Below are 21,186 nucleotides of genomic sequence, written 5' to 3'. Positions count from 1 at the left end.
AAACTTTTTCTTGCTCCAGACCGATGTCAGTAAAAGTTAACAGTTGTATTTCTTGTGGAAAGCAATACCTCATAAGGATTTTCACTCTTACTGTGTTCCTTGCTTAGCCCTGACCATGACGTTGCTAGTTGTCGGTTTTGTGCTAGATTCAACCAATGCACTATTAAGCGTCGGTTTGATTTTGCTTTACATTACTTTGGCCGAAGGTTTAACTACATAATGCCATCGCAACAACTGGAATTCATAAGAAACGCAAAGACAAAGGAAAAGAACAGGCATCCGAGGTCCAGACCCGATGACGAAGCCTCTTCTAAGCCAGTTGCCGGTTCTCAGTGAGGCACTTTCACAGCCCCTGACACCCGCTACCTCAGAGCCACAGGCCGCCTCCAGCTCCCACGTGGAGACAACTAGGCCTCTGGAAACTCAAGGTATTGGGCCTACGGAAACTATTCCCTCAGAAGGGTCCGGAGCCACTGAGCAGGCATCGGCTTCTGAGGGTGTTTTCAGACCTTCACAACTTACTATCAAGTCCACTTCAGCAGCCAAAGCAAAGTCTAAAACACCATTAAAAACAAACAAGTACAGCATTCTCCTGGACAGTCATCCATGCCAAAGAAACCGATGCTTAAAATGGCCGAGGACCTAATTACTTTGATCAGGGGTTCTCATCCCCCTCCTGATAAAAAGCCTAGGCAAGACACTTACTATGACTCCTCCTGACCAGGTTTCTATTTCCTCTGATTCCTCTTTAGAACAGGGATGATGTCCTTCAAGGATGCATCTGCAGTCCTTACAAATGGGTTGTCCTGTCCTCAGGCAGCCCTTCGGTCGGCCGGATTCCAAAGTCTGGGTCTGTGCTCGGCTGAAGTCGCACTTCACCCGACGTCATAGCTGCAGTTCTTCGGGTATAAAGGTATCAGCCGACGCCATTTTCCTCAGTCTTTCTTGCCGCATGGCGCCCGAAGCAGAAGCTGATCGCAAGTGCCGGTCGGTCAGAACCAGAGATTACTACTACCGAAGACTTCTAAAAGGCTAAGTACCCCGTTGGGGGCTCTTACTTGCCTCAGCCGATGTCAGAAAAAGTGAATAATTGTTTAACTTGTGGGAAACAAATACTTCATAAAGATTTCCACTCTTACTGCCTACCTTGTTTAGGCCCAGACCACGACGTAGCAGCTTGTCTAGCCTGTGCTTCTTTCAACCGACGGACACTTAGACGTTGGTCGGAATTTGCTGAGGAGTTTTTTGGCTCCGCTTTTGCTTACAACATGCCGTCGGAAACTCCGACTTCGCAATTAACTAAAAAGAGCAAGGAAAAGGACCGACACTCGCAGTCGCGGTTTCAGCCGAAACCGCGGTTAAGTCAACCGCGAGTGTCTCGGTTTTGGCTGAAACAGAGTCCTCGGTCCTTCCTTCGGCCGAAAGCTTGCTTCCTACCGAGGCCTCTTCCAGCATGGCTGAATCTGCTACTGAAATCCCACCTGCTCTTGCAGGTTCACAGGATTTATCTGATACTATTCCTTTAGATATATCTACTCCTGCACGTGGAGCTGCTAGGCCCCCTGCATCCATGTCGATTAAGGCTTTTGCCAGGGCTAAAGCAGCTAAATCAACCAAAAATGTGCCTGCTAAGACCCCCTCTCACAGGCCTAGCTCTAGTACTCAAATGCTTAGTCTAGCAGAGGATCTTATTTCTTTGATAAGGGGATCCCAACCTCACCCTGACAGGGCCTCTCACCCACCTCCAGATAAGAGGCCTAGAGCAGAACCCCCTGAGCCAGTGTCTTCAGATTACTCCTCTGATGATTCAGAAAATACAGACCCTCCAGAGGGCCCTTATTCTCCTTATGAGGACTCTGATGCAGAAGACTCCATTCCTTCTGCCTCTCCTCCTGAGGAATTTTCTTTTGGGGAAACCTTGCATGCTATGAGGGAACAATTTCAATGGCAGGGCCAGGATTTTTCAGACTCTAGGAAAAGGCTTAGGACCTTTTTGCATTTGCCACAGCATAGGCCTTTAGCCATTCCCCCAGTTCTTACTGTTGTAGATGATGCATTTAATGATGCTTGTACTGCTCCTGATTCACTTCCTCCGGCCCCTGCTAAGCCCGACAGGTACTACAGGGTTCCGGACACACATTATCATTTGTATAAGGCTCCTTTTGCAGATCCTGAAACTATTTCTCAGGGACCCAAGGCAGTAGCAGCTACCTCTTCCAAAAACCCCCTCCCCTCTGAAAGGGAATCTAGGGCCTTAGAGAGATGGGGTAAAAAAGTTTACACTTCTGCTACTCTTTCGGCTAGGGCCTTAAACTGTCAATTCCACATGATTCAGTATCAGGAATTTATGTTAGATCAGTTAACTAAAAAACTGTCCTCGCCTGAACCATTAGATAAAAAAATCTCTTCAGGAAATGGTACATAACATTCAGCAGGTCAGTAATCATTCCTTAAAATGCGGCTATGATGCACTGGAGGCTTCCTTTAGATCAGCTATGACTGGTACAGTGATCAGAAGGCATGCATGGTTAAAAGAGCAGTCCTTACCAGACCATGTTAAATCAAAGCTTCTAGATGCTCTCATGGATAAGCTCAATTTGTTTGGCTCCCCTGCACAGCAGGTGCTGAAGAAGGTGGAAGAGAAAGCAAAATCTGTCCAGACAGTCAAGGATTTCTTACAGGTCCAGCCTCCAAGGTTTAGTAGGAACTGGCCTTCCAAGAATTGGTCCTTTCCAGACACCACCAGAGCACAGAGAGGCAGGAATAGGCGCCCAAGAGGCAGGGGTCAATCCAGAGGTGCCTACAGGGGACGTCAGTGGCAGCCTAACAACCAGCGAAGTACTGCCACAGATCCAGCCACTACCACTTCCACAGGACAATCACAGTGACTTGGCTCTGAGACCGCCTACCAGGGAACAACTAGAAGCACCCTTAGGCGGAAAACTAGCCTTATTTTCGGAAAACTGGCATCGCATCACAGGAGACAAATGGATTTTACAGACTATAGACCACGGTTACAGGTTTCGCTTCCATACTCTACCAAGGAAGAGAGGAATGCCAAACCTACCTCTAAATCAAAAGACAAAAGCTCTAGAACAAATAGACCACTTAATAAGGATGAGAGCTATAGAAAAGGTACCGTCTATGGAACAAGGGCAAGGATTTTACTCAAGACTTTTCCTGGTTCCAAGAAAAGAAAACCAATGGAGACCTGTTCTCGACCTGTCCGCTCTAAACACATATCTCATGGTTCCAAAATTCAAAATGCTGACCCTACAGCAACTTCTTCCCATGCTGGGCAAGGAGTCTTGGCTGGGTAACTCTAGATCTCAAGGAGGCATACCTGCACGTCCCCATACGACCAAATTGCAGAAGATACCTCAGATTTCTTGCAGGATCAGAGCATTATCAATTCTCAGCATTGCCCTTTGGCTTATCTACTGCGCCCAGAGTATTCACGAAATGCCTGGCATCAGTAATTGCTCATTGCAGGCTTCTGGGAATTCAAATTTACCCTTACCTGGACGACTGCCTGTTACAAGCGGACAACAAAAACAAATTACAAAAAGATTTGAAAAAGGTCATTCATCTACTACAAGCCTTGGGATACACAGTCAATATAAAAAAGTCAAGGCTGATGCCATCCCAAAGGATAACCTTCTTGGGTGCAGAACTGGACACATCAAATCAAATGGCATCCCTCACAGCAGAAAAGCAGAAGCACCTTCCTCTCTATTTCATGGCATTAACAACGCAGAACCAGCTAACAGCAAGGAAAGTCCTGCAAGCACTGGGTTACATGGCATCCGGCATAATATTGATTCCACATGCCAGACTACATATGAGGAAGTTGCAATGGTACCTAAGGAATTTATGGTCTCAGCACAAGCACAGCCTAGAAACCCATATTCCAATAATTCCATGCCTGAAGCAAGAATTCCAATGGTGGGCTCAGGCCTGTCAATTGAACAAGGGGCTGCCCTTCCACAGCCCTCAACCAAGCCAGACTATCACCACAGACGCCTCAGACCTCGGTTGGGGGGCACACATGCTGGACAAGTGCATACAAGGCCTATGGACTCAAGACCAGCTGAACCTACACATAAATCAAAAGGAGATGCTGGCAGTAAAACTGGCAATTCAGGCATTCAGACCGTTCCTTCAACAGGGTCAATTGCTGATAAGGACGGACAACACCACAGTTATGTGGTACATCAACAAACAGGGAGGCACACATTCATACCCTCTGTGCCGGATGGCAATGGCCCTCTGGAATGTGGCCCTGAGCTTCAACATTCAGCTACAGGCAATATTTGTACCAGGAAAAGAAAATATACTAGCAGACATCCTAAGCAGAACTACCACGGATGCCCACGAATGGATGCTGCATCCAGACATCTTCACATCCATTACAAGGAAATGGGGACTACCAGAGATAGACTTATTCGCATCCCCACACAACCACCAATTGAAAAAATTCTGCACAAGGACATACCACCCACTTGCTTGGAAGGTGGACTCCCTATCTTTCAGTTGGAAAAACCTGACAGCATATGCCTTCCCACCACTTCCTTTGATGCACAAGGTGCTACTGAAGATCAAAGAGGACCGGCCAAGGATCATCCTGATAGCTCCAGACTGGCCGAGGCAGCATTGGTACCCATTACTGAGGAGTATGTCTCGGGAACAAATATGGCCTCTGCCCCTAGTTCCCTTACTGCTAACACAGAACACCTTCAAAACCCTGCATCCAATGGAACATTGCATAAGACAAAATAACCCAGATTTATCTCAAAGGGTTAAGGACATTATCTTGGAGGCTCGCAGACCCTCAACAAGGAAAACTTATTCAGCAAAATGGAAAAGATATCTCATTTGGAGTACAGCAAAAGGAGAAAATGTGTCACTGGCAAACATAGCTAACATCCTGGAATACTTGGCAGAACTTTTCCACAATGGCCTGTCCTATTCTTCCATTAAGATTCATGCATCAGCTATTTCAGCAGAATACAACATGGATCCTCCAGTCTTCTCACATCCTCTACTCAGGCAGTTTCTGAGAGGAATTAAAAATGTAAAACCACCAAGGAAGCCACCATTGCCCGCTTGGGACTTGAACTTCGTGCTAGAAAAGTTGACACTCCCTCCTTTTGAGCCAGCAGCAACAGCAGAATTACAGTACTTATCATGGAAAACTGCTTCCTACTTGCAATCACTTCAGCAAGAAGGGTTTCTGAATTACAGGCATTAATGGCAGTACAGCCCTTCCTTATCTTCCATCAAGATAGAGTGTCCATGAGAACTAATGCTACTTTTATGCCAAAGGTGGTCTCCAGAGTATCTTTAAACCAAGCTATCCACCTGCCTACATTCCTCCCCAACCCACAGAACAGGGGAGAAAGGCTATTACATACCTTGGATGTACATAGACAATTGCACTACTACCTGGACAGAACCAAGAGCAATAGAAAAACTGACCAGTTACTGGTAGCATATGCAACAGGAATGGAAGGAAAAGCAATTCAAAACAGACAATCTCTAAGTGGATAGGAAATTGCATTAGATTTTGTTACTCTTACCATGGGAAGACAACTCCAGAAAACATCAAACCTCATTCCACAAGGTCTACAGCCACTACTACAGCTTTTTTACGAGGAGTGGCTACCAAAGACATTTTAGAGGCTGCTACTTGGAGCTCCATGCATACATTTGCCAAGCATTATAATCTACCCTTATACTCCAGATCCCGAGCAGGTTTTGCCACTGCTGTTTTGCAAGGGATCTTAACTACACCATAATCTTATTATTACCTCCTCCCCCAGTTTGGCTATGGTATTCTACCCATTTGTAAGGACTGCAGATGCATCCTTGAAGGACATAGTACAGTTTTGTACCTACCATAAATGTAGATGTCCGAGAGGTATGCATCTGCAGTCAGGATTACCCTCCCTCCTTCCCCTCTGTGGTACTCCTAGGGTATTTGCCCATCTTCTAGCTAGCTGGGGGAATCTATTATGGTGTATTTGTTTGTATATATGTACATACGTGTTTATTTTTATTTGCTCTCTGTTATTTGGAAACTTTTACATTTATCCAAATTTAGCCTCCCTAGAGGGCACCTGGCATCTGGGGCAAGAAACACTGAGGAAAATGGCGTCGGCTGATACCTTTATACCTGAAGAACTGCAGCTATGACGTCGGGTGAAGTGCGACATCAGCCGAGGCCAGACCCAGACTTTGGAATCCGGCCGACCGAAGGGCTGCCTGAGGACAGGACAACCCATTTGTAAGGACTGCAGATGCATACCTCTCGGACATCTACATTTATGGTAGGTACAAAACTGTACTTTTCTCTTCCTCCCTATGAGGACTCTGATGCTGAAGAATCTATCCCTTCAGCCTCTCCTCCTGAAAATTACTCTTTTGAGGAAACCTTGCACACCCTGAGGGAGCATTTCCGTTGGGAGAGCCAGGATTATTCAGAATCCAAGAAAAGGCTCAGAGACTTTCTTTTACTGCCTCAGCACAGGCCCCTTGCTATCTCCCCTGTACTAGATATTATTGTTGATGTTTTTTTCTGAATCCAGTTTCTCTTGATTCTTTACCCCCTGCACCAGTCAAGCCAGATAGGTACTACAGGGTTCCAGACTCTCATAAATTTCTTTATAAAAACCCTGCTGCTGACCCAGAAACAATTTCTTTGGGTCCCAAAGGGGACAAATCTTCCACTGCAAAAAACCCTGTTCCCTCTGATAGGGATTCTAGAGCACTGGATAGAAGGGGAGAAAAAAGTTTACACAGCTGTAAGGGCGTTAAACTGCCAGTTTCACATGTTTAAATATCAACAATACCTAATGTCTTTGCTAAAACAAAAAAATGCTTACAAGCTCAGAATGTCCTCACAATAAGGAAATGCAGGATTTGTTGCATGCAGCTGAACAAATGGGAAAGCATACTTTGCAATGTGGTTTTGATTCTTTACAGGCTTCTTGCAGAGCCGCAGTTACAGGTTCTGTCATTCGAAGGCATGCTTGGCTAAAAGAACAAAGTTTACCTGATCATGTTAAAGCAAAATTATTGGATGCTCCATTACAGCATGATACTTTGGTGTTAAGGCAGAAGAGGTGTTAAAGAAAATGGAGGATAAAGCAAAATCAATGCAGACAGTAAAGGATTTCTTACAGGTTCAGCCACCTAGATTTAGCAGGAACTGGCCTATAACAAATTGGTCCTTTCCAGTGTCAGACAGGCCACTAAGAGGCAGATACAGACGCCCAAGAGGCAGATCTCAGCCCCAAGGCTCATACAGACCTAAATAATGGGGTGCTTCTGCCCCCAAAGGCAGAGCAGACAAATCACAACCTTATAGGAAACAGTCCCAATGACATCCCTCTGCAAATGCCAAGCACTTTTGGCAGCACTCTTAGGGGGAAAACTAGCACTTTTCTCACAAAATTGGCACATGTTCACCCAGGACAAATGGGTACTGAATATTGTTTCTCAGGGTTACAGGTTCCACTTTCACACCCTACCAAGGTCAAAAGGTATGCCAGACCTCAAGAACAAGGGCAAGGATTTTACTCAAGACTTTTCTTGGTACCCAGAAAAGACAAAGCTTGGAGACCAATACTGGACCTGTCAATTCTAAATACTTTCCTGGATGTTCCAATATTCATAATGTTGACTCTGCAGCAGCTTCTACCCATGCTGGGCAAGAAGGCTTGGCTGGTTACTTTGGACCTCAAAGAGCCATACCTGCATGTCCCAATCAGATAATCTTGCAGAAGATACCTCAGATTCATAGCTGGCTCAATGCATTACCAATTGTCTGCACTGCCCTTTGGCTTATCTACTGCACCCAGGGTCTTCACAAAATGCTTGGCACCAGTAATTGCATTTTGCAGACAAAAAGGAATTCAAATATATCCCTACTTGGACGACTGCCTTATTCAAGCAGAGAGCAAGGACATTCTACTACAGCATCTGGCATTTGTAAAACGATTACTAATTTGCCTAGGGTACACAGTAAACAAAAAGAAATCAAAACTAGTGCCCTCTCAAGAGATAATATTCCTGGGTGCAAGCTTAAATACAACTGCCCAGATGGCTTATCTCACGCCAGACAAGCAAAGGCAACTAACTCTTTACTTTCAAATGATGGCAACAAAGACCCAGCTACCTGCCAGAAAAATTCTGCAGGCTTTGGGCTTCATGGCATCCTGCATCCTGCTAATTCCATATGCAAGACTGCATATGAGGAAGCTACAATGGTATCTAAAAAGTGTTTGGACTCAACATTGCCACAGCCTGGAAACAATATTAACCCTTATTCCCTGCCTGCAACAGGAGTTTCGATGGTGGGCACTGGCCTGTCACCACAACAAGGGACAGCCTTTCACTTTACCCACAGCCAGGCAGACACTAACAACAGACGCATCGGATTATGCCTGGGGGCACACATGGCAGGAAAATTTATTCAGGGCACTTGGCCTGCGGACCAAATGCATCTTCACATCAATCAAAAAGAGATGCTAGCTGTACAGAATTCCCTGACAGCCTTCAAGGATCTACTACTTCCAGGACAACTATTACTAAAGACGGACAATACTACAGTTATGTGGTACATAAACAAGCAAGGGGGCGCACATTCCTACCCCCTCTGCAAGCATGCCATGACTTTGTGGAACAGAGCACCGACCTATCAAGTACATCTGGAGGCACAATTCCTGCCAGGAAAGAAAAATACTCTGGCAGATGAACTAAGCAGAAACCTCATGGACCCTCACGAGTGGAAACTAAATCCACAGGTCTTCAGCATGATAACAAGGAAATGGGGATGCCCAGACATAGATGTTTTTGCCTCCCCTCTCAACTGCCAACTACAGAGATTCTGCACAAGGACTTATCACTCACAACCATGGAAAGTGGATGCTCTATCATTCAGCTGGAAAAATCTAACAGTTTATGCCTTTCTACCACTGCCTCGCCTTCCCAAGGTGCTCCTAAAAGTCAGACAAGAGAAGCCAAAAATGATTCTGATTGCCCCAGACTGGCCACGCCATCACTGGTACCCAGTCTAAAGAACTTGTCTCAAGGCCCAGCTTGGACTTTGCCTCAAATTCCTCATCTTCTGATTCAACAAAACAATCACAATCCTGCACAGCCAGCTCAGAACCTTAAATCTGGCTGCATGGCAGATAATATAGCCAGTCAGAACACAACTCTCTCTAAAGCTGTTTTGGATGTCATTTTGGAAGCCAGGAGGCCCAGCACCAGGAAATCTTATGCAGAAAAATGGAAGAGATTCTGTGCCTGGAACTAGGCACAAGGACTTGAACCACTTGTTCCAAATATTCCTCAGTTTTTACAATACCTAACGGAGATGCTGGACAAAGGCCTATCCTTCTCATCAATTAAGATCCATGCCTCTGCCATTTCAGCTCATTACAATACGGAACCTCCTGTTTTCTCTCATCCACTGCTAAGACAGTACCTCAGAGGGGAAAAAAACATAAGACCTCCAAGGAGAGCACCGATACCTGCATGGGACCTCAACTTTGTCTTAGAAAAGCTCACACTGCCTCCTTTTGAGCCTGCCAGTACAGCGGATATAAAATTCTTATGGAAAACTGCTCTGCTCCTAGCAATAACTTCAGCAAGAAGAGTCTGAGTTACAGGCATTAATGGCAGTGGAACCTTTTATCATTTTTCATCCGGACAGAGTTTCTCTAAGGCAAACCCAACATTTATGCCAAAGGTAGTATTCAGCGTGGCTCTTAACCAAACCATTCATTTGCCAACATTTTATCCAAATCCCCAATATAAAGGGGAGAGACTTCTGCACTCTTTGGATATACACAGGCAGCTACGCTTCTACTTGGACAAAACAAAAGCTTTCAGAAAAACTGAGCAACTGTTTGTAGCATATGCTGCAGGATCACAAGGAAAGGCTATCTCAAAACAGACTATTTCAAAATAGATAGGACACTGTATTCGTTTCTGCTATGCACAGCATGCACGTCAGTGCCTAAGAATATTAGGCCACATTGTACCAGGGCAGCAGCCTTTCTTAGAGGAGTACGAACCAAGGAAATTTTGGAGGCTGCAACTTGGAGCTCAGTGCACACGTTTACCAAGCATTACCACTTACTTTTTTACTCTAAATCCAGAGCAGGCTTTGCCACTGCAGTTCAATCCTATTTAGACCCAGCCGCCCTACCTCAGCTTTGGGATTCAACCCAAGTGTAATGACTGCAACAGTGAAACAGGATTAACATAGTACAGTTGTGTTTCTACCATAAATGTAGATGTTAGAGTGTATTCACTGTTGCAGTCCAGGTTACCCACCCTCCATCCCCCTTTCTTTGCTGGGACTTTTCTATACTTCTCTATCCTATACAACCTATGTGGTGTATTTGCTTGTAGATGAAGGTATTTTTATTTCACTGTATGATTTTATAAGCAGTATGTATTGCCTACCTTCTTGAGGCAACTAAGATTCTACTTAAACAGGACAAAATCGCTAAGAAAATCTGAACAATTACTGGTGGCATTTGCTGCAGGGGCAGAGGGAACGGCTATTTAAAAGCAGGCTATTTCCAAATGGATAAGCCATTGTATTCGTTTCTGCTATATGCACCATGGTAAACCTATCCCCAAGGGGATCACATCTCATTCCTCCAGGGCTGCATCCACTTCTGCAGCCTTTCTCAGAGGGGTTCCTACCAGAGACATTCTAGAAGCTGCTATCTGGAGCTCAGTTCATACGTTCACCAAACATTACCATTTACCTCTCTTCTCTAAATCCAGAGCAGGCTTTGCCACTGCTGTCCTGCAGGGCCTTATAGCTGCTCCCAATGCTGTATACATCCATCCTCCCAGCCATAGCTTTGGGATTCTACCCAAATGTAATGACTGCAACAGTGAAACACGAAGAACATAGTATAGTTGTGTACACTTACCATAAATGTCCATGTTTGAGTGTATTCACTGTTGCAGTCCTGATTACCGTCCCTCCAGCCCCCTGATTTTTCTCTAACTATACCTCCCATTTCTGTTACTATCTTTAAAAGCCTTTTTGGTGTATATGCTTTTGTTTGGAGGTATATGTTTTGTTTTTATTCTACATATGTATATATATATATATATATATATATATATATATATATATATATATATATATATATATAATTTATATATTTTGCTCCCCATTTGGGGGGCACCTGACATCTGGGGCAAGAAAAACTGATGTAATGGCTTCGGCTGCATGTTTTATACCCCTGACGTCATGGAAGAAGGGACAGCAACCGACGCAGGACCCAAGACTTTTTTAATCAGGCCAACTGAGGGCAACTTGCCAGCAGATTGCCCAAATGTAATGACTGCAACAATGAATTGTGCTGCGGTGGTGGTGCTGCGGTAGCATTGTCGCCTCACAGTAAGACGTCCTGTTCAGTTCTCAGCTAAAGCGTCTTCTGCTTGGAGACATGCGTGAATGGGCGTACCTTCGTTGAAGGTTGTAAGTCAGGCCTGGCAAGTCGGTACGTAAAAATCTACTGCCAATCATTAGCGGACCAAAGGTCCACTGTGGCGACCCCTAACCGGGAAAAAGCCGAAAGATACAACAATGACTGCAACAATGAATACACTCTAACATCTACATTTATGGTAAGTGTACGCAACTGTACTTTCTCTGTTAGGATTATCTGCCTTTTTGATTGCTCATTTTTCTAAGCCCTTTCTTTAGAGCTGTTTTAGTTTTTCATTTCTCAGTGTTCAGGAATTAGACCTGACTGGTTTTGTTGCGTATGGGGGGGTTAGGTGCTAAGAGTTGAACTATGCCTGGCCTGCAAAGCATCATCTAATACCACTGTGATAGACCTGTTGCACATCTTAAAACTGCATCAGAATTGCTAGGTCTAGGGATGTAAGCCATGTCTGCAACATAAACAGGACAATGTTATAGAGGACAGGTATGTGCCTTAGAAAACTACCCATTCTCTGAAACAAACTTGTGAAGCAGATTTCTTCCCTAACCTATTTCAAACATAACTTGGACCAGTGGATGAGGAATCAAAATTTGCCCCAGGTCTGGCACTTATGTCTGTAGTATACAGAAGCAGCTTGTACTTGCTTGACAATCCATCCATGTCCAAGCTTGCATGTATTCCTTAAAGATAACCCTAGGGTATCAAAACGTGTCAGATACATCTGGGAAGAAGGGCTAGGCTTAAAAGGCCCCCTGACATCATTAGCATAGTATTTTCCTGTGAACCTTTTGGTAGTTTTGGTTTTCAGAATTTTTCGTGCTATTGCAGTTTTATTTAAGTTTTTTTTTTAGTTACTGTTGGTTACTTTTGTGTAGAATTCCAGTTTTTCTCCTTCCACTGTTTGGAAGTGCTATGTAACTAAGCACCATAGTAAGGGGGAGAGAGAGAGGCTTCAAGAATTGCCATCAGTGTGGGCATAAAATCCCTCTTTTGGATTTGCACAGTCATTACGTGATTTGTTTGGGGGTAAAACATTTGATCAATTGCTTCATCTGTAAGGCTTTTTGTCAACATGCCTTGTCAGGTAGAAAGGTTCAGTGGCAGAAAAGCACACAAAAGTTAGAGAGAGCTAGAGAAAAGAGAATGAAAAGCCCAGAAGTAATGATAAGGTTTTGGATAGGAAGAAAAGGTCATGGGATTCCTCCAGTGCAGGGCCATTTAAAGTACCAAGGTCAGAACCTTCAGTTTCTTTAACTCCCTCTATCTACCAGCATTGGATCCATTCCCCTTGGCACTGATTGTCATAGAGAATAAATCTCCTTAGTGCCTAGCTGAAATCACCTTTTCCAAGAGGTAGCTCAGGAGATTACCTCATTGTTCACCATTTCAAACGTCTATCAGGTCTGTTAGAAGCACTTCAGATTTGGAACTTGATAAGATGAGGGAGTTTATTAAGACACAAATTGATATGGGTGTTCTCCTTTCCCTGTTTGCTGCAAGGGTGAAACAGGTAGGTGCCTCGATCCCCTTCCTGGTTGCTTTTCTTTAGGTGTCGGGGTTGATTCCCCATCAGGATCCTGTCTCTGTGGCAGTGAGTGCACCTCTTCCTTCATCTCTGTGGCCTTCTGATCCAAGCCACACTACTGAGATCTTCTGAGTCAAGTGACTCTCCGGACCAATATCTTGACATCAGCACTACCCTAGCTTATTCGGACCGATCTTTTATTGTGCCATTTGTGGTACGAGTCATCAGTCTTTGAGGCTGTGGTACAGTTCTCCTCTGGCTCAATCTCCTTTGTCTGTTTCAGCGATTCCTAGGTCTTGGCCGCATATTTCTTCAGTGAAGTGGTGCCAGCCCTCAGAAACTCCTCACATATGGCAGATGCGGGTTCATAGGTTCATAGGTTAGTACTAAGCTAACTGCCCTTGCAAGCCATTTTAAGCTTAGCCAATTATCCCTTGTGAGACTCAAACCCTGCACCTTGTGTTTGTAAGGCAAACACCTTAACCATTAAGCCACCCTTCCAACCCCTTCAAGATTAAGGGGAGGATTATAGTGTCTCCTCCTAGAGTTTCAGCACTGGTTCTGTGTGTGTCTGCCCCCCCCCAACCCCTGTACGCACCCTACCATCTCTCTCTTGACTCTCTTGTACATCTCAGGGGACAGAGCCAAACCAGTGTTCTCCAAAGAACTACCCAGCCACAGCACTCGCTCCTTAAGAGGACACACACGACTTCCTGGATGAGTCAGTCATTTCAGAAGATAGAGAGGGTTCCCAGCAGTCCAGTCTGGAGGACCACGGGTTTAGCAATGTAATGGAACTTGTGCACTGGAGGGGAAATTGGCCCACAGATTCTTCCTCTCAGAATGAGCAGGTCCTTTTTGAGGCATATACTTCAGCACATTCCACTTCTTGGATGTCCTGTCTTTATTAGCCTGGCTGCCAGAAGGATATGGCAGGAGGCTGACCATTCTGAAAGCATCTCAATAAAGCCCGACAAGGTTGTGCCCTCTCCACAGGACAGGCTTTTTTTTTTGGTCCAAGAAGCTTAGGGTGGATCCATTAATATGGCAGCATCTACCAGGAAACAGCTGATGGAGGACACAGCTAGTGCCTATTCACTGAGCAAGGAGTTTAGGGTGATGGACAGTATGGCGAAGTGGGGAGTGGTCATATGTATCTGCCATATTTGCCTTGCGAGTTTTGAACTTAATGCTCTGACATGACCCGTTCCTGAGAGATCTGACAGAATCATAGCCTCTCTGAAAAGGCCACCCAACTGCAGACTCCAGAAAACAGGTAGAGGCTACTCCTGGCTCTGTGTTTAACATTGCTAGTCTCTCCATGCGGCAGTTGCATAATGCAGCCAGTGAAGCATTGAGAGCTGACATCACTGTAAGGCAGCAGACCTGGGCTCTTCTCTGTGATTTTGTGCAAAGTTTCAGAAAGGTTTTTAACCCCTCTGACAATAGATGATCTTTGTTTGGACCTTCTGTCAGAGAGAGAATGCAGAGATGTGAACAAGATGGTGAGACTCTGCCTTTCATAGATCTTAACTTTGATACTGCCCCCCCATTGCTCATAGGTGGCAGAGGCGTTCCCTTTAACAGACGCAGACTCAGTGGTTGAGGAGGTCCCCAAAACCAGTGTAATCAGGGGCCCTTCTGATTGGCGACCTAGTTATTCCTGAAGGAGTGCCCTACTACTCCCTTCTGGAGAAAGTCAGGGTCGCTTATCCCTCTACCTCTCTACATGAATGTCCATCACACAAGATTAATGGATGAGAAAGGTAATATCCAGAAGCTATTCCCTTTTCTCATACCCCTCCTCCATTGAACAGGCTGCTCAAGTATGTATCACTCCTCCAACAGGAAGTGTCTAGAAGGGAAGTTCTCTCCCTTACCTTCAGAAAGCAGTCATCAAAGAAGATCCTGTCAAACCAAACAGGGTCAGAATATTCCTGTTCCTTTTGATTTAAAAGAAATACAAGGATATTGGACCCAAGCGAAATCAACCAGTATATAAAAAAAAAACCCAGTTCAGGATGGTCACAGTGCAAACACTTATGCATTAGCTACAGATGAACAATTGTGCTCAGATGACCTTCAAGATGTTTATCTCCACATCAGGTTTGAAAGCTTGTCCAGAAGGTTTGTACAATTCTGCTTGGGGACAGTTTGCTTTTAAGTTCAGAGCCCTACCCATTGGTTTATTCACACATCTTCAGATGTTCAAGTACATGACTGTGGTTGCAGTCAATTTGAGAGCTGCTTTGGGATCAGAGTTTTCCCATGTCTGGATGACTGGTTTCTCACTGCCATATGCAAAGAATCTCTTGTTAAGGCCTGGAACTACTTTTTCCATCTATTGCTATTGTTGGGAATCTGTAGTTGCTTACATAATCCTTACAGATAATTTCATATCACCTGGGCATCAAATCTTGTACCATACGTCTTCTGGAAAGGATCCAGTCATTAAGGCTTTTAGTTCAGAATTTTTTGCAGTTTTCATCGCCTCTAACTGTCCTTTTTCTATGAAGTCAGGTCTTCGTGGATTCTGCTTTTCTTACGGTACAGCTAGCCCAATTCCACACGAGAATCTTACAGTAGCTACTCAGAGCACAGTAGTTAGAACTAGAGAACTTTAGCATTGCCTTTTCACATCATGAATCTTGGCAGAAGTCAACATCACTGGTGGCTGACATCCCTGCTGTTACAAGAGAATATTTTCCTGTTGCCTCCATCTTGTCTCATCACTGTGGTGGGGTTCATTATCAGAAGACAATGGTCCCAAGGTACATGGTCACATTAGGAGGCTAAACACTAGAGTTCTGCAGATTAGATTGTTTTTTCTAGTGTTGCATGAACTACAGGACTACGTGCCACCAGAGAGGATTTCCATTCAAATGGAAAACTTGATTATAGTTTGATGCGTCAGCAAACTGGGAGGAACCAGATCCTATGTCCTGTGGCAAGAAGCTGCAAGTATGGCAATGGGCGATCACTTTGTATTGTTTCTAGACAACAGTGCAGATTTCCAGGAAGGTTAGCTGTCTTATAGACAGGCTCAATAGATCCATTTTCTTACCTCACTAGTAGTCTGTGTACACAAATGGTTGCATAAAGTCTTTCCCTATTGTGTTTGCCTCCACAACAGACACCAAGTACAGCAATTACTTTACCTGTATTCTCCTAAAAGGACAATTGTCGAGAGATTCTTTGGTTGGGCAGTGTCTAACCAGGCTTCTTTAGACATCCCCCTTCCCCTGATGACCAAGTGTATCCAGAAAGCAATCAGGTGACAAGCCCAGTTATCTCTGGTTTCTCCTTTCTCAGGCCTCACATCAGGGACCCCCCCCCCCCCAAATAAAAAAAAAAAAAAAAAGTTGAATCTCAAAAAAGATTTTCCCCATACCTCCAGGTCACCTCACCAGGGTCCCCACAATCTCAAAATAACTGCATGCTTTCTCCAGTTCCAGTAGTGGCCAGAGACCTTCCATTGTCTCGGTAGTGCATATTCTTTCTGTCCCCTAAAAAGATTCAACTCAAAAGGTTTACAAGAAGAAGTGGACATATTTTGCAGCTTGATTAACTGCTGAGTGAATTAACCCTTTCAGTGCCTCCATTCCTCAGGTGCTAAACTTCTTTTCATAACTTCTTTCATCTTCTGGTTCCAGCTCTTCAACTGTTGAGGAACACCTAGCCACGATTTTTAATTTTCCTTGGCAACTATTTGACTCCCATTCATCAGACCATCATATGTTTTGTAGGGCCTTTCTTAAGGGAATATTCCTCCTTCATCCCCCAGTCAGGGCACCAGTTCCTCTGTGGGACATTAGTTTTGTGTTGGAGACTTCAGCAAAGGCCTTTTTGAGCCATTGTCTACCACTTCTTTAAAATTCCCATCTTGGTTGACCTTACTCCTTGTAGCAGTAACATCAGCAAGAAGACTTTTTGAGTAGCATGCATGATCTTCTCCATCTTTAGTTTTTCACAAAGACAAGTCTCTCTTTATGCACCAGTCCTGCCTTTCTTCCCAAGATTGCATTTGAATCTAACTTGATCTAACCATACATCTGCCATTGTTGTTTATCAAACACATCAGCATGGGAGAATTCTTGCATCGCACTCTGGATATGCACAGGCATTTGCACATCTGTCTTCATAGAACCAAGGCCATCAGAATGGACCCTTCAGCTGTCTGTATTTGCCCGTAACAGATTGGGTTTGAAAATTTCTTGGATTATCCAGATTGATTTCAGATTGCATAATCTTCACCTATACTTCAACAGTCATCCTTTACCACGTAGACCAAAGGCACATTCTACATAGTTGCTGGTTACAGCCGCCACCACCTTCAGGAATTCTTCTGTGGTTGAAAGTTGTACAACTACTACATGAGCTTCCTTGTATACCTTTGCCAAACAGTACAAGATGAACGTAATTTCCAGGTCTAGAGCATCCTTTGGGACTCCTATCCTCAAAGGACTCCCTGTCCTAGCACCCAAGGGATGCGTAGCTGGGGATTCTGACTCGCATGCCAGTTTGGATGGAAGGGGTGAATAGGATATGGTTATGCACTTACCATTAACGGTGGATCCTTTCATCAAATATGACATTCCTCCCCCATTCTCTTTCCTGTACCTACTTAAAAGAATGTGGAGAACCTATTTTCCTTGGAGGCCTGTAGTATGCTTCTCTCCACCCTTCATCAAACTCAGTCTGAGAAAGCTTCACAACCAGGTGTATTATGGGAGGTAAAAAAAAAAATTTAAAAGGGCTCTAGGCTGAAGTGGTAGTTTTGCAGAATCGGATCGGATGAGTGGCTTGAGGAGACCTACAAGTCCTATTGGACAGATGAGAATGAAAGGATCTAGCATTATGGTAAGAACATAGCTACAGTTAAAGTAGTACTATGTCGTAGATGAATTGTATAATGCATAGACTTTTTTTTTAGGTTGTCAGTTGCAAAGCCTTTAGTGTGACTTAGTTTTTTTTTTCTCTCAGATGTCTTCAAGTGAGGTACTCCTTTGAAAGTTATCTTCAAGGCTGGTGTTTGGTAGTCTGTATTCATTTTTTTTCATAACTACTTGTTCACTGACTCTAGTTTTCCTTTGCCCAGGCAGAATTTTGCTTTTCCTTCTCCTCTTCCTCTTGGAGGGGGCTGTTTGCTTTTTTGGCATGTTACCATTAATCTATGTGCATACCTGTAGGAAAAGCTAAATGGCCTTCACAGTTAGGTTCTGGATAAGACTTTCATTTTTGCCACATGCTTTCATTGTATATAATAACCCAAAGGGTCCAGCTAAGGATGTAACTGATGCATTTGTCAATTTGGACTGAAACCTGCTGCATGTATTATGGTTTGTATGGACTGGAAGAATACTGAAACTTTAGAAAGCATACCACTTGGCTAGTTTATCCTAAGGCTTGGTGGAACAAATTGAGTTTACAGTTCAGAAAAAAAATGCTTTTATGTTTGGCAGTACAATATTTAATTCAAGTCTCATTTAACTGTATAGCATCATGTAATTTTTTTTAATTTGAGAGAAACTTTGTTGTATTTATTTTTGATTTTTTGCATGATTCAGCAAGAAGTTGAGAACTTCAAAAAAGTAAACATGATAAGCCGAGAACAATTTGACACTTTAACTCCAGAACCACCCATTGATCCAAATCAAGAAGTACCCCCAGGACCTCCAAAACTTCAGCAAGGTTAGTTATCAATTTTGTGTGCTTTGTTTGTTCCTTACTTGGTATTAGGTGGTAGAGTATCACTGCAAAAACAGTTATAAAAGTCCACAAAATGTTCTTCTGACGGACTCTATAGCAAGTTTCACTTTAAGCATGTTTTACTTTAAATGTGTTGCGACATGGTGATCTGATGATGTCTCCTTCATTCCCCTTCACGATAGGGTCTCAGATCTGACCATCCGATCTGGCTTAGCCACATTTCACAGTCTTTGATCGGACTGTCAACCTCACAATGCCTAGCATCCACTCAACTACCTCAGATCTCGTTTGTCGCTCCAGTGAGTCAGACGCGGATTTGGTGCTCAAACGTGGGTCATCTGTTTTTGATAGCATTTGCTTCAAAACTGTAAGTTGGTAGTTCTAGTGTAATTCTTCCACCCTCTCTCTCTCTCCTCTCGAGTGAGTGTGTGCGCATGCACACGTCTTCCTTATCTGAAGTAGTTTACTTAATTTGGTCTTCAACCTGTGGGAATACAGATCCGAGCCAGCAACTTCACAAGCATCTGCTCCAGGCTCTTCCCACTACCCATAATACACCACCACCTTCCTTCCCTCAGATCACGTTTGCCGCACATATCACTTGCATTGTGGTCACTGAGCTCTGGGTGTTGCGTAGTTTTTTTAAGCTTAAAGGTAAACTTCCAGTAGTTTTGTGTGTGTGTGTAGTGTAGGTTTTCACTTTCCTCCCCAAGCTGGTGTGTCATGTGAATGTCAGAGCCCCCCCCTCCACTCTTTGTGTGTGTATCTTGTAGCGTGTGGTTGGTTGGTGTGAGGCCTTCACTTTTTTTTTTTTTTAGGATGGCTGATCAGCCGAAACAAATATTCAGGAAGTGCACAGTGTGTGGCCATAAATTGTTGCCATCTTTCTACGGGCTGTAGCATTTGCGCGGGCTTTAATCTGCGAGCCCTGAAAGATTGCAGGACAAAACTTGTTATGAAGGGTCTCTTTCCTCTGACGGAGGGGGTTGGCTCCACTACCTCTTCATTCACGGCTGTGACCTCTTCTTCAGCGTCCTCTCTCTCTCCATCTCTCTCTCCTAGTCTGGGACTCACCCTTCTGCCTCTAAGCCTGTGGAAGGAGAGAATCGTAAGGGCAGAGAGAAAGAGAGCACAAAGGAGACAGAGGAAGAGGTCCCTAGATTGTTCGGCTCCGTCTGGGCTTCCTCCAAAAGTACAGGCTGTACCTAGACCTGACTCCCTTCAGCTCCAATTGCCCAGGTTTATGCCTGAGCCAGAAGAGCCTAGGTCATCTTCTAGGGCTTCAGCACATCGACCAGCCAGGTCAGAGTCCGTGGCCTCGTCGCGGTCCACTCGCAGTTTATCGAAATCTGACATGGATAAAATGAGATTTATTTGTACACAGATCCAGATGGGAGTCTTGCCAGCTCCCTCTCTCTCTGGAGGAGGGAGCTCACTTCCCTTCTTTACACCTATTTTTCCTTCTCCGATCCGACCTCCGGTTTGAGTATCTGGATCCGAGAGGCTTTGGAGTCTGGACTGGCCCAGATGGTACCTGCTACCTCGACGCCGGCAGTTCGCTGGAGTGCGTCAGACCCGATTAGTTTGGATCTGAATGGCTGTCAGAGCCGTAGCCTGGGCGCCGGATCAGAGAGGGTAGAATTTTTCCCGTCAGCGGCAACTTTGTCGGGTTGCGGCCATCTCCTCAGCACTCGGTCGGGCCCAGCTCCAATCCCCTCGTCTGATCCGGGGAGAGCAGCTCTATTACTAACATCCCAGGAAACTCGCTCATGTTTGGCGTTCGTGGTGTAAAGGGATCTCTCCAGTGGATCTAGACCCCTGATATCTCTTAGGATTCCACCCCTCTGCTTTGGGTGCGACTCCCGTCATTTTACCGGAGGGACAGCCCGTGCTCGAGGAGCCCCAGACTGTTCCCCTTGAGGAACATCAGGTGGTTTGTGAGCTCACTCCGGAGAGCCCCACCAGAGAGGTTCCTTGCAAGCATATGTGCAGGAGGAGGCACTTGGACTCTTCCCCAGAGTCCCTCAGTGAGTGCACCGATTTAGTGGAAGGGGAAGGTTTCCCCGGATCACCTCCCGAGGATGTCTCTCTTGGAGACCTCATGGAACTATTGCACCAGGGGGAGGTTGGACCACCCCAAAACCTTCCTCTGACAAGTCTGTGTTCCTGGAGGCTTTCAGCCTGTCTACTTCCTGGGTGTCCCCCCACGTGGATCCGTTAGTGGACTTGATCACCACGTGGGCTTGGAAGGAACTGGAGACCATGGAGGCCAATTCCAAAGTGCCCTGATAAAAATTTTAAGCCTCCCTTCGGACAGACCTGCCTGGAATAAAGGGTTCCCAATAGACGCTATGGTGGTAGCAGCCGCCACCAAGAAGGAACTAGCTCAGGAGAGTAACACGGTCCATCCCTCCTGACCAAGAGTCCATGAATATAGATCGGCCTAGGGAAGCGGGTGTATGC

General features: G+C 44.9%; 1 protein-coding gene across 1 annotated transcript in view; it reads left to right on the top strand.

The window, feature by feature from the left end:
- Nucleotides 1–21,186, top strand: part of LARP1 (La ribonucleoprotein 1, translational regulator) — a 3,464,554-nt gene that overhangs the window by 2,065,949 nt on the left and 1,377,419 nt on the right. Inside the window, exon 12 of the mRNA XM_044069481.1 lies at nucleotides 18,582–18,705. Within this exon, the coding sequence (XP_043925416.1) occupies nucleotides 18,582–18,705 (124 nt within the window). The remainder of the gene's footprint in view (nucleotides 1–18,581; nucleotides 18,706–21,186) is intronic.

Source organism: Protopterus annectens, chromosome 4.part0, assembly GCF_019279795.1.
Source record: "Protopterus annectens isolate FY-2018-M chromosome 4.part0, PAN1.0, whole genome shotgun sequence".
Lineage (NCBI taxonomy): Eukaryota > Metazoa > Chordata > Ceratodontiformes > Protopteridae > Protopterus > Protopterus annectens.
Note: the sequence above shows the minus strand (reverse complement) of the source record. Positions and strands in the feature narration are given on the sequence as shown.